At 35.4% G+C, this 15272-nt stretch overlaps 1 protein-coding gene across 1 annotated transcript; it reads right to left on the bottom strand.

Moving 5' to 3' along the window:
• Positions 1-1830: 1830 nt before the first annotated feature.
• LOC120188649 (pentatricopeptide repeat-containing protein At1g56690, mitochondrial-like) lies at positions 1831-4179 on the bottom strand. The gene has a single exon (XM_039192060.1). It carries the CDS (start codon positions 4055-4057, stop codon positions 1946-1948), a length of 2112 nt encoding a protein of 703 aa, XP_039047991.1. The 5' UTR covers positions 4058-4179; the 3' UTR covers positions 1831-1945.
• Between the last annotated feature and the right edge of the window lie 11093 nt (positions 4180-15272).

Raw genomic sequence — 15272 nt, 5'->3', positions numbered from 1 at the left:
TTTGATAATATCTTTTTACATATTAAAATTATAGATAATTTTTTTTAAATATATATTGTTATATGTAAATTTTAATTTTACATAATTATAAAATAAAATTTTAATTTGGTTTTCATAAATCTCTAAAATCATTATCAAAGTTATATCATTTTACATTTGCATTTTAAATTTGTGTTTTGTTAATGTAAAATAGATCAAAAAATATATTTTTTATTAGTGGTTAGGTAAATGATCTGAGATGTGAGTAGTAAAATCATTTGAACAGCGAACCGATTAGACTAGTAAAAAAAACAATGCTTGGACTGGGCTCCTTCTGATGGGCGAACCCCAAAAAGATCCTATACTCAAATTTAGCCCAACTTACAAATGAAAAATGAACTAAGTCTCTCAAACTATTGTTGTATTCGTATTCGTCCCCAAAAAAAATCCCAATTTTCTTTTTTTTCTTTTTTATGTTTATTTGAAAATTTTAAGACTTTGAACTTGTTTTTTTTCCCTTACTTATTGGATGAAAAAAGGAACTCAATTGTACATAAATATATTATTATTATACGGAATACGGTTTCGATACATGAAAGGAAAAAGCCCGATAATTTATTAATAATTATTTTAAGTTAAATAGATTATAATGACAGTTTTATAACAAAAGTAAGACTTTTTAATATGAAAATGAGGCGAAGCCAATATATGAGACTCTTACATGTATGTGAGGACCATAGATATTTCTATGCATTGAGCAAACTATCTGGAGATGTCTAGAAAACGGAGAGTATTCCATCCGGTAAGAAATCAATTTTGTTTATGCAGTTAGCCGTCTCATTAGCTTCACATCGGATCAAATATAAATCAACGCCCCAAGTCTTGTTACATGCGTTAACGATGGATCTCATCAAAGTAGAGGGGTAGGGATTGCAAACAGGCGGGTCGGGTGTGGATATCCCCTCCCTCATCCTCATACCTACCTAATATTTTTCAATCTACCACTCGCCCACCACCCATGATGGGTAAAAATTTTCATATACACACCCCCATGCGGGTACATTCTCAAATACATCCCCACACTCATTATCCAACTAGATATGTATCCGGCTAGACCCGCTTGACATCAAACTTAAGTTATACATAAACAACAAATACATAAATAAAACTAATACTTACTCATTTTGCCCTAAACTGATACCAAGTAGTCTAAGCTCCATTCCAATCCGAATTTCAATACGTTTCCACAGTTTTGATAAGTTTTGATATGTTCCAACCAGTATCAATGCATGCATATTGATATAAGATTTCGACATTTTAACTAAAAAAACGAGTATTTTATTATGCAATCCCTTCCAATATCCTAAGACAGTGAATTTTTTATACCAAAAACACCACAAAATCCAACATCATTTGAAGATCGGAAGAAACATGATAGTAACAAATGAAACTGAGAAATATGTAGAACACATACTGCCTTTGAAGATCAGCGCAGTAATGACTAATGAGAGGTTTGAAAGGAAAAAAATTATGCATAAACTTAAATTATCCCTAATATTTGGTTAAATAACCAGTTATATCTTATACAATATTAGGATTTATAAATTAGTCTTTAAAATTACACCTAAATTCATAATGGTCCAAAATGTAATAGATATTTAGCTGCCCGGGCAGATGCGGGGCGGGTAAGGTGTCAAACCCATTACCCGTCCACTACTCGCGACGGGTACCACTTTCTAAATCTAGTCCGGTCCACTACCCACTAAAATTATACCCATCCCTGCCCCAATTGGAGCGAGTGCGGCACGGAATCCACGAAATTGTACTCGTTTGCCATCCCTATAGAGGGGCTCTCAGAAGAAGGTGACGGGATAAACTTAAGGAAATCAACATTGTCCGTCTGAACCATAACACATTCGAAGCCATTTAACCAAGCGAGTTTCTACAACTTCTCACTGCAATTCTATTACCAAAAGTCCCTGCAAGAACAGATACCATCCTTAAAATGATGGAATCTATTAGCATCTCTCAAAATGATCTCTCTCTGGGTTACTTTTGCTATTAGTTTAATTGCAGTGTGGCAATCTCCACAAACACGAAGATTTTTCATGACACGAATAGGTGCCTCCTTCCGAACCTTCAACAACCCATATGCCACAGCCAATTTCTCACTGTGATATCTCAAGCTATGCCACTTCTCTTCCTCCTCCACATCATGCAGCACAAAGCTTCCATCAGGATTATACCCGGCTTCTCTCAACAACACACCTATTTCCTCCAACATCCTCATGATCATTGCATGCTCAGGATGTGCCCTCACATCACCTGTAGTGAACATATGAACCCTTTTCTCGACCTCAATCCAGCTAGAACCGGGTGATTTCTTCACACATCTTACCCTCATGTTTTTTCTCAGATTCGCAGCGTCGGTCCATTTACCTTGGGATGCATATATATTCGACAACAGGATGTAGGGGCCAGCATTTTCAGGCTCAAGCTTTAGAAGCTTCTTTGCTGCAACTTCAGCCAGATCCAACTTTCCATGTGTTCTACAGGCCCCTAACAGAGAACCCCAAACAGCAGCATCTGCATCCATGGGCATTTTTTCAATCAAATTCATTGCCCCGTTTACCTGGCCTGCTCGACCGAGCAAATCCACAATGCAAGCGTAGTGCTCGGTTTTTGGCTCCACCATATATTTGGATTTCATCGACTCGAAGATATCTAGCCCTTCTTTAACCTTGCCGGTGTAACTACAAGCCGTCAGAATTCCAACAAATGTAACATCATCTGGTACAATTCCTGAAGAAAACATTGATTGGAAAACCTGCAAAGCCTCCTCACCTAAGCCATGCTGGGCATAACCACATATCATAGAATTCCACATAACAATGTCCTTTGAAGAAAACCTATCAAAAACTAGCTTTGCTTTTACAAGATCACCACATTTAATATACATTGTCATCAAAACAGAGGAAACATATACAGCTTCATCAATTTGAGATCTCAACAACTGGGCATGAACCTGCTTACCATGATCCAGACTTGCTAAGCTGGCACAAACGGAAAGAGCACTTATCAAAGATGCAAATTTTGGCCTAATGCCCTCCTTTTGCATCAATATGAACAAATCAAGTGCTTTCAATTCGAATCCTTTCCTCTCGTAAACCTTAATCATCGCATTCCATGTTGCATCATCCTTAACCTTCATTTCATCAAACACCCTCCTAGCTTTTGCTACCTCTCCATTTTGGGCAAACCCAAGAATCAAAGCATTGCAAGTGACAACCGACTTCACCGGCATCGCCTCAAAGAGTTCAAAAGCTACTTCTATCCTTCCACACTGAGTATAACCCATCAACATAGCTGTCCATGACACCTCATTTTTCACAGGCATCACTTCAAAAAGCTTCCTAGCAACATCCACAAGATTATTCTGAACATAACCTGTAATCATAGTTGTCCAAGATATCACATTTCTCCATGGCATCTGATCAAAAATTTCTCTTGCTTCACTCAAACGTCCTTCTTTACAATATCCCGCTATCATATTAGTCCTAGCAACCACATCCTTTTCCGGCATCATATCATACAGCCTACGTGCATCGTCAATTCTACCTTCTTCAATGAGTCCACCTAACATCACTGTCCATGAAACCACGTTCTTCTCGGGCATTAACCAAAACAAGGACTCTGCCTCCCCCATCATACCCTCTCGAACATACCCCCGAACCATGGCGGTCCATGAAACAACATTGCGTTCCGGCATTTTATCGAACACTTTCCTTGCTTCAGTGACCATTCCATTTTTCGTATACCCAGAAATTAAACCATTCCAAGATACGGTGTTTTTATACGGCATTTTGTTGAATAGAAGTAGGGCTTCATTGGGTTGGTTATTCTGAAAGTAGCCAGCAATTATAGAGTTCCACGAATCGACTGTTTTGTTAGGTAATACATCGAACACTTTGCGGGCATTCTCAATTTGACCCTCACGAACCAACTGGGCTATTCGATACCTGGGTACAGCCGAAAAGCTTGTAAAATTCGCTCTACATATGTTTAAGAGAAACCGCATAGATGAGTAAGAAAGCTTTAATTTTTTTCAAACGCTGAAATTAAACGAAAGCCTTTTGGCACAGAAATAATAAAACAAATCTCAACTAGAAGATGCTACGTTTGCAATTTTGCATCTCCAGGGAAGAATACCCGAGTCGGATGGTTTTCAACCCGACCATCGTGTTATTAATTGAAAACTTTAATTGAATTTAAATTTAGGGTGAAAAAAATTCAACTTATTATTATTATAATTATTTTTTATATATTCAAAAATAATTTTTATATTAATTTTTTAATTAAATTTTTATTTTTCTAATAAAAATGATATAGATTTGTGTCAAATTAGGTCTAATCTAATTGAGGATAAATTTTTTCCTTAAAGATCAGGTTGAATTTCAAGTCAAAGTTTGAGATCCTCTTACATTTGAGGCAGATCGAGTGAGGAATGAGAAACTTGATTTTTAAGTTAGGTTTGAGTGAATCAAAAATTCAATCTGACCTAACCCATGACTATTTCTAGTTCTATACTATATATTGAGTGTAAAATTTATATACAAAATTGAATTTGATAAAAATCCCATTGAATTCCAAATATAACGCAAGGGTTGAATTATTCATCTAATTCTTTTACATAGTAGAAACCTGATAAAAGAATTAGACCCAAAAACATAAAAGTTCTCAAATGGTAGTCCAATGCAACGCATATAGATTATCTTCAAAAAGAACACATGAATCTTGGTAGGTAAATAGTAATGAAATCTCTACCATAAACAACCTCAAATGGAACTCCATATAATACATATATAGATGTATATTATAAGAATACAAGTAAATCTTTCGATAAAAATGTCAAATCAAAAATATTTTTAAATTTAAAGTCTGAGAGGATTAAGAAAAAGAAAGCCTAAAATCTACTAAAAATAAATATTGATGTAGAATTTTATATTAATGGTTAAATTTATAATATTTTAGAAGTAGTAGGAGATGATAGTATATTATCAATATAAAATATATAAAAATTTAAAAATTGTAGGAGGGATTGTATCAACTTTAATTCACCCTAACTACGATCGTGAGCCTCCCGTGTACACGACAGTAAGATGACATAATATGGATGCTACTTGACTGGACGACCGGCTACGGATAACATGGCTGTGGGCCTGGGAGTTAAACAGCTAGATCCACCGGAGATGGGGGCCTAGGCTGTTGGCAAGTCAGAGATATCCTCTCTGTGAAACTTCTCTTTTCACCTCTGCCGGGAAATATTTACAATATAGTTGAGACAAAGTAAGCAAAAATTATGTTTTATTTAGGACATTGACATGCTTTAGAACTGTATCAAGAGGTAAACCCAGCAGCATAATATGGAATTCGGACACTTGGTCAAATGCAAGGAGTTGGCCCCAAAATTCAGTTGCAGAAAAAGGACCAAACAGCAGCAGCGGCTTTAGTTTTCATAATTGTCATTAGTTAGCCATAAACATCAACTTCTCCCACTTCAATCCAGCTGGTCAAGATTATCAATGTGAGATACAAGCATGTTGATGTTTACATGACCATAGGAGCTTGGGTCATGCATCTTAGATGATTTGCAACTTTCAGCACATGGGAATGAAGTTGATTGCATTAAGTACACTTGCTGTCTTATAGTATAAAAGGCTGACCCACAATTCTCTGTGATTTGATCAAACTGACATTATTTAACCGAATATTTACCTTTTTAACACCGTTTGATATATATTTTCCGAAGTGGCATCCTTTCGACTGAGCTGGCGAAAGGCGCATCCCCAGGGACGCGCTTTACCCGGGTTTTCGCTGAGTTGGATGCCACGTGTGGAAGGTGCATCCTCGGGGACGCGCCTTCACGGGATTCTGATGACTCGACTGCCACGTGTGGAAGGTGCATCCCCGGGGACGCGCCTTCCATTAAATGCCATAAATACCCCCATCCGTTTTCCTTAACTACCCCTCCTCCTCCCCTATATAAACCCCCTCAACCCTCCCTCATTCTTCACACCAAAATTAATTTATGAATTTATATTTAAATTTATTTTTATTTTAAAGTTATTATGAATTTATATTAATTTTAATTTTTTATAATGTATATTATTTAGGATACTGATCGTATTTTAGAAACTTTTATTAAAAATCCACGTATACCGACACCGGAACGTATTTTGCCATATTTGGCTTCTGCCGGGTTCGAGTATATTGCAACAATTATTGGCGGTTGCAAACTCGAACATGTCCTAATTTCTGTACTGATTGAGAGGTGGAGGCCCGAGACACACACTTTTCACCTTCCATGTGGAGAGGCCATAATTACATTGGAGGATGTCTCTATGTATTTGGGGCTTCCCGTCGACGGAAATATGATGTGTGGTATGGCGGATGGTGATTGGCAATCAATGTGCATTGATTATTTTGGAGCTGCTCCGCCAGAGTTTAATGGAGGTAGAATAATTTTATCTTGGTTGAAAGCTAATTTTGAGGTTTTAAATGAAAATGCTTCAGAGGATCAAGCAAAGGCATGTGCTCGGGCATATATTCTACGAATAATTGGAGGAATATTGATGCCCGACAAATCTCGCAACCAGGTGCATTGTATGTGGTTGCGGCATCTGATCGATTTTGATGAAGCTGGAAGATATAGTTGGGGCGCTGCAGTTTTGGCATTTCTCTTTAGAGAAATGTGTCGGGCGACGAATTATAAGAAAATTGCTATCGGTGGATGTCTCCTGCTTCTACAATCATGGGCGTGGTTCCGCATGCCTTTCTTATGCCCGATCGTGAATGAACCATACGTATTCCCCTTATTGTTGAGGTAATTTTTGAACTAAATTTTGATTTAAATATTTTTAATTAAATAGGGTGATATTTAGTTTATATTATATTTCATAGGTGGTCGATGAAAAGAAAGAACCATAAAAGTATACCTACTGGGTTAGAGGAAATTCATTTACTTATTGATACGAAAGCTGGGTCTGAGGTATGTTTTTAAATCTGTTTAAATATTAATATTTTAATTTAAAATGCTAGATATAATTAGAATATTTTATTTATTTGAATTGTATATTTATATTTCAGTTTCAGTGGATACCTTATGCGAGCGATGAAGTGAAGGCTTGCATCCCACCCCACCTTAGTGGGTCATTAGAGGTATGGATATCGGTTATATCTCTTATATGTTATGCTATTATTGAGTGGCATCCAGTTGATCGCGTGCTCCGTCAGTATGGTTGTACGTAATATATTCCTGGAGCACCTAGGAATTTAGACGACGTGCATAACATAGATAGACGAGGAAAGAAAGAGGTTAACTGGGTGGTGAGACACAGAGATTGGATTACGCTTTGGGAGAACCGATATACACTGTTGACCCCTCGACAATATTACGTTGAAACTGGTCATATGGTTACGGATAACTATATGGATTGGTTTAATGAAAATGGGAAGCCGTTTCTACTTTCGGCGGAAGCACGAGGGGTTAACATTCCTAGACGCCGAGAAAGACGTCAACCGTCTCAATATCATTGTCCCCCGACGCGTGGACGGAGAGAATGCGCTACCAGTTCTGCATCAGTCCCACCACAACATCCTTATCCGTCGATGCCGCAGGGGTACATGCCCAACCCTCCACTTCATATGCCAAGCCCACCAGTTCATATGCCATCTTCGCAGGGTTACATTCTAAGCCCGCAGGGTTACATTCCTAGCCCGCCAGGTTACATGCCTAGCCCGCAGGGTTTTATACCATATGGAGGTGCATATACGACTATGTTTAATGATCCAGCATATGGTTTATATGCATCTTATTTGGCTGGTGGTGCTTCTCCGCAGACACCTCAATCTCCATCTGGATCACAGACATCGATGCCAATGTTTCCACAGTTTTCACAGTTCCCGGGGAGCGGTGGGATTGTTACTAGCACTCCTCCAGGGTCGTTATTTTATACAAGCCCTTCAGCCCCTTCAGCGTCATCTACACCAAATGAAGAAAATGTTGCTGATGATGATAGTGAAGATGAGGAGACTGAAGAACAAGTTCCACGAAGAAATCCTCCACGAAATAGACAACCACCGCCCTGTGGAACTCATTCGAGAAGACGACATCGGTGATCCAGTTGTATTTTAATGTTATTTAAATAGTTATATTTCAGAATTTTATGTAATTTGGTTATGTTATTTAAATGTTTCATGGTTGTTACATACATATTTTTAATGTTATTTTTATTCACATTTAACATTAAATGTTTGATAAATATTTTTAAAATACAAATTATATTATTCAAAATTTAAAATAAAAATAAAAATAATATTATTCGAAATTTAAAATTAAAATATAAATTATAGTATTCGAAATTTAACATTAAATTTCAACTTAATATTCCAATTGTATTCGAAATTAAAAGTTATATTCAGATTATAGTTCACAATACTTAAATTGAAATTAAATTTATCCATACATATGATTTTATCATTAACATATATATTAAAACGTATACATTAAAATCAACTTATCACTTCACATTTATTCGTAAAAACATCTCGATGCTCATTCCATACAATTTCAATGTCACAATCAACTTATCACTTCACATTTATTCAATTTATCCATAACATTTTATCTAATTTATTCAAACTTCACATAACGTTTTAATTTAAGTTATGAACTTAAATTAATCTATATGTATAATTTATTCTTAACTTGCTGAACTTTCAAAAGAAGTTAAATTTTGGTTATAAATTAGTTGATTTCACAATCCATCTAGTGTCCCCGAGGGACATGAGTGACATAATAGGGCAATGATAACATATTATCTGACAAAAAATGGAAGGCGCCCCCCCGGGAACGCGCCTTCAAGTCCCCTGAGAAATAATAAGTACTGATATGAATAGTGTCTCCGAGGGACATGAGTGACATAATAGGGCAATGATAACATATTCTCTGACAAAAAATGGAAGGCGCGCCCCCGGGAACGCGCCTTCAAGTCCCTTGAGAAATAATAGGTACTGATATAAATAGTGTCTCCGAGGGACATGAGTGACATAATAGGGCAATGATAACATATTCTCTGACAAAATAATAGAAGGTGCGCCCCCGGGACGAGCCTTCAAGTCCCCTGAGAAATAATAAGTACTGATATGAATAGTGTCCCCGAGGGACATGAGTGACATAATAATGATAACATATTCTCTGACAAAATAATAGAAGGCGCGCCCCCGAGAACACGCCTTCAAGTCCCCTGAGAAATAATAGGTACTGATATGAATAGTGTCCCCGAGGGACATGAGTGACATAATAGGGCAATGATAACATATTCTCTGACAAAATAATGGAAGGCGCGCCCCCGGGAACGCACCTTCAAGTCCCCTGAGAAATAATAGGTACTGATATGAATAGTGTCCCCGAGGGACATGAGTGACATAATAGGGCAATGATAACATATTCTCTGACAAAATAATGGAAGGCGCGCCCCCGGGAATGCGCCTTCAAGTCCCCTGAGAAATAATAGGTACTGATATGAATAGTGTCCCCGAGGGACATGAGTGACATAATAGGGCAATGATAACATATTCTCTGACAAAATAATAGAAGGCGCGCCCCCGGGAACGCGCCTTCATGTGAATAGTACTCCGATTATAGACACTATTATATGCAACGTATTATAAACTTTCAAAATAAACTTCAGTTCACAAGCTTTCAAATTCTCAAATTCCCAAACTCTAAATTCTCAAATTCTCTGAAAATGAGTCATCTTTCTGCTGTTGTTTTGTATGATGGAGAAATTAAGGAAGCTGAAGAGGGGGTTGTTTTTGAGTCAGATCATTATATCCCCTTAACCTTGAAGAGAAACATCACAATTGAGGAGTTAATCACAAAAATTTCGTTAAAGATTCGTGTAGCAGGCCAGAGAAGACTATTTTCACTTCAGTACAGATTTTCTACTGAACTTTTTCCGCTCATGTATACATCATTTCAGCTTTCAAACGATGATGATGTTTCTATGATGGTTGATGCTCATATGGGGAGTTCACAATCTCTTATTGAAATGTATGCCACTTTTATTGAGGTTCGTGCAACTCATGGTCTCTCATATTCCTCTCACTTTGGCATTGCATATCAAGCTGATTAAGTTGATAGCCCGACACAAGTGATCTGTAATGATTTCACATCATTAATGGCGGATCCAACGCTAGATGCCATGCCATCAAGTTCAATAGGAAGACATTCATCTGCAACTACTTATGATCTCAACCCACGTGGCTTCACCAATAATCCATATGGCAACATCTCTTCTACTTCAAGGGGCAGACATTCATCTGCCAATGTTTTCGACTTATATATGGAAATGCCAACGAGACGGCAGTCTATTCACATCCCACATGATACAATGGCCTCAAGTTTAAGGGGAGGACACGCAAGCGGGAGCTTATTTGACCTTAACATTGGATTATCGGAGGAACCCTCATCTCCACCAGGAGAACCTCTTCGGGAGCCAGATGCAGATGGTGCTGAAACAGGATTATTCGTTGAACCTGACTCACTACAGTTTAACGTACATTCTGATGATGACGAGGATGACGTTCCGATAAATACAACACCAGCCGAACTTCCTGCACATATGTATGAGGCTGATTATGATGCAATGTATGAGCCTGAATTTCCAGATCTTCCTGATGTTGGCAACTATGGACTTCAATCATCAGTCAATGACGGTAATTTACATATTGGAATGGAGTTCGCATCGAATGAGGAAGCATTGATGGCAATAAAGAGTTACAATATTCGTAACTCAGTTCAGTCCCGAGTTGATCGATCTAACACGGAGAAATATGTCTGCTACTGCATCCAACGTGACAACGGATGTCAATGGATGGTCTGTGTATCAAAGAGGAAGAGGAAGAACAACTTATGGGAACTAACCAGATACAACAGTCCTCATATATGTTGTGCAAGAGGTATAAACCAGGATCATCCCAACTTGGACTCCAACATTATTTGCCAAGCAATCATGCCCATTGTGAAGCAAAGCTCTCATATAGCTGTTGCAGTGTTGATTTATGCTATACAGTCACAATATGGGTACACTGTCTCATATAAAAAAGCGTGGTTGGCAAAACAGAATGCCATTTGCAAACTTCATGGCGAATGGGATTCCTCTTACAACGAGCTGCCCAGTTGGTTTCATGTTGTGCAAAGACTTAATCCCGGGATAATTGTTGAGTTCGAAACTCAACATCATTACGTGAATGATCGAATGGTTCGCGATCGCTGCAAATTTTACCGTGTCTTTTGGACTTACCCTCAGTGTATTAATGCAGCCAAGTACTGTAAACCAGTTGTCCAAATTGATGGTACTTTCTTGTATGGGAAATACAAGCAAGTTTTATTATTAGCTGTGGTCCAAGATAGAAACCGCAATATTCTTCCTATTGCGTTTGTCCAAACGTTTATATGTTGTCACCAGGGAATGAGTATGCATTATTTCAGACCGAGGAGCCGGGATAAAAGCAACAATGGACTCTTTGGGTACAATGTATAGACCTCCACATGTTCAACATCATTATTGTGTCCGTCATATTGCTGCAAACTATTACGGAAAATACAAGAAGAACGATGAACGTCAGTTAGTCGTGCGGATGGGTATGCCACTTTTTTCCAATTTTTCTATCAATTTCTTATTAATTATTTATACTTCATATTAACTATTACATATTCCTAATGGCTTAGGTTACGAACTCTTACCTCAAAGGTTTGAGTCGATACTACAAGAGCTGTTTGGCAAAAATAAGAAGGGGTGTGAGTACATTATGGACATCAGTAAAGAAATGTGGACAAATGCATATGACGGGGGGTATCGCTATGGTCATATGACAACAAACTTGGCTGAAGCAATAAATTCAACCTTAAAGGTGGCGCGTCATTTACCAGTCATGGCGTTGGTTAAAACGACTTATTTTCGTTTGGGTCAACTCTTTGCAAAGCTCGGTGGACAAGCTCTTACTTGGATGCAAAACGACCATATTTACCACCCAAGACTAGCAGTTGATTTACAAAAAAAAATGGCTGCATCAAATGGGATGTTAGTTACAAATTTTTCTCGCACTCGTGAATTGTTTCGTGTAACCGAAATGCCACGTCCGCTGCAAGGGATTGGAGCTAACTCTTTCAGAGTTAATCTGCAAGAGAGGTGGTGCGATTGTGGTTTCTTTCAAGCACTCAAATATCCATGCTCTCATGTCATTGTAGCTTGCTCACATTCGCATTTGGACTACAAAAATTATGTTGATCCCGTATACCAACTTTCACAAGTATTCAAGGTATATGAATTTGAGTTTCCGCCCATAGGAAACGAAAGAGACCCAAATGAGATTCAAACTTGGCTTACAATTGTACCAGATCCATTGCTATTGAGGGACTCAGGTCGTCCAAAATCTACTAGAATACATTGTGATATGGATATTCGGGAGAAGTCAACAGAACAAAAACGATGTGGGCATTGTAGAAACATCGGGCACAATAGAAAAAAATGTACAGCTCTGTTATCATCATATAACCGTTAACTCTTATGTAATTAATATTGTATTTAAATGAATGTTTTTGTTTCTAATAATTTAATGTTATTGCATTTTATATAATTTGTCAATGTATGTACACCTAAAATTTTTTTTAACTTTTAAATACATAAATATTTTCAATATATTTATTTAATATAATAATTAATATTATTAGTTATAATTTTTTTTAAAATATAATAATAATTCCACCTTCTAAGTAGAGAAAAATATTAAATTAAACAAATTAAAAGTTATTAAAAAATTTATGTATACGATGACACATTTCATGTTCTGATTGGAGGATTAAATTTATTAAATTAAATTTTCAATAAGACTAATTTCATAAAATATGTAAGTATTGAAGATTAAATATGTAATTATACTAATTTATTAACTTATGCATCAATATTTTCGTTAAATATTGATAAGAGATGACTAAATTGATAACATTTAAATAATTAACTGATAAAATTAATAGATCGATAATCAAAATCAAAAATAATAATATAACCATATGTGTAAAATTATAATTTCATACATTTTTCCTATAACTACAATAAAATCAAAACTGGTTTTCATATATTGTTCTATCATATTAATGTAGATAATTCACTCCACCTTTAACACACATTAACAAAATACATTTGATAATTCTTACACTATAATCGAAACACTTTACATAATATATTACTAATTTATAATAATAATAAAAATAAAATATTTATTATTAAACAAAATACCAACGTGGCAGTCGAATTATCAGAATCCCGTGAAGGCACGTCCCCGGGGATGCGCCTTCCACACGTGGTATTCAACTCATCAAAAACCCGGGTAAAGCGCGTCCCCGGAGATGCGCCTTTCGCCAGCTCAGCCGAAAGAGTATCACTTCAAAAAATATATATCAAACGGTGCTAAAAAGATAAATATTCGATTAAATAATATCAGTTTGATTAAATCGCCACAATTCTCATCTTACCTTATTATTCAAAGGCACCCTACCCTACCCTACCTAATTTAGATTCACAATTCACAGTACATAAAAAAAACACTGAAAAATAAATAGTAGCATCAAATTCATGCCTTCAAACTTTTTATTTCAGAAAAAAAAAAATGAAAGACATTCTCACTGTTGGATGGTTGATTATTGCTGTCTGACAGTTTAGCAGCTCGCATGACAATAGTTTGTACTTCATGTTAATGTCTTTTATTTTTATAAATTTTAAAATATTTATTTGCATAAAATAAATAATATCACATCAACATATATTACATATAAACCTTCAAAATAATTATTAAATTTAATATTTTAATTAGTATTCTTTATTGAAAATAATTTAATTTTTCATATTGAAAATAAAATTTCAATTATCAAATTTACAAAAGGTATAAATATAAATAACTATTCGTTGTATAACTTTTAAATTACAAATATAAATTATGGCAATAATTGCAATCAATATGCATACAGATTCATCGTTATAAATTTCTCAACTGAAATTACAATAAACATACATTAAATCAAACATTACAAACAAATAACTATTAACTCAAATTAAATAACATACATATGATTTATAAAAAGTAAAACTCAAATTTTACATATAAGAAAAATAAGATTTCAATTTTGGCCATCTATACTTTCCTTAAAAGTTATTCTCAAACTAATTTAAATCTTCGATTCTAAGATTTAAGTAATGAAACTCATCAAGTATTCTCAATAATAATAGGGTATATGTGCATTGTTATTTGATAAATTTTTTTAAATATATATTATCTTATAACCATCTCGGACTATTTCTATAATTTCATTATGTAATAAAAATTTATTACTAATATATATTCCAATAAAAGTGCTACCATGGTCTTTTCCTCTCCAAAATATCCATTCCAGCTTGGGAATCCCTGACATGTATATATATTTGTATTGTATTCATATTATTTTGGATAAAATACATCGATGTTCCTAAACTATAATTTTCTTATCATTTCAGCTATTGAACTTGTATAACTTACGAAATGATCATTAAATTTATCAAAAAGTTAATTTTAATCAATTCGTCATTATGTATTGTTAGGAGATAACATAACACCTTAACTTAATTATTAATATCTCACTTAACCCATTAATTGTAACTAAAAATTATTATTTTTTAATATTTTTCAATCAATAATTTTAAAATTTTAAAAAATATAAAATTTCAAGTGTGGTATATATATTACATGTTAAGTATTGTAAAATTCTTATATACAGGGGCAGACCTTATAGTTGCCCTGGGTATCCCAGGCAACTCCTCAAAATTGTCTGCTTAGTGTTAATTTTTTCTATTTTTTAATTAATACAAGTGTCACCTCTAATATTGTGTGTAACTGTTGCTATTTATTATATGAAAAAAAATTAATATCCTATTTAAAATAAAAAAAGAGATCAAGCCCAAAAAACAAACCTTAAGCCCATGAATCAATCACCTATTTTCAGTTTTGTGGGAATTGGGATACACCTGAATTTTTGTGCAACCCCTGAATTTTTGTCCTTAGTCCGCATCTGCTTATATATATGATTTTGACACATTTAAATATTTATGTTTATGCACAAACCAATCAATTTCAGTTGTTAAGAGATTGTTGTTATCTCTTGAGGCATCGAGTTAAAGCATTGCGTATGTAAGGATGTG

Source organism: Hibiscus syriacus, unplaced genomic scaffold, assembly GCF_006381635.1.
Source record: "Hibiscus syriacus cultivar Baekdansim isolate YM2019G1 unplaced genomic scaffold, ASM638163v2 tig00116951_pilon, whole genome shotgun sequence".
Lineage (NCBI taxonomy): Eukaryota > Viridiplantae > Streptophyta > Magnoliopsida > Malvales > Malvaceae > Hibiscus > Hibiscus syriacus.
Note: the sequence above shows the minus strand (reverse complement) of the source record. Positions and strands in the feature narration are given on the sequence as shown.

What these genes read in the sequence shown, in the direction of transcription:
- LOC120188649 (XM_039192060.1), bottom strand. Translation starts at nt 4,057, where the DNA reads ATGCGGTTTCTCTTAAACATATGTAGAGCGAATTTTACAAGCTTTTCG.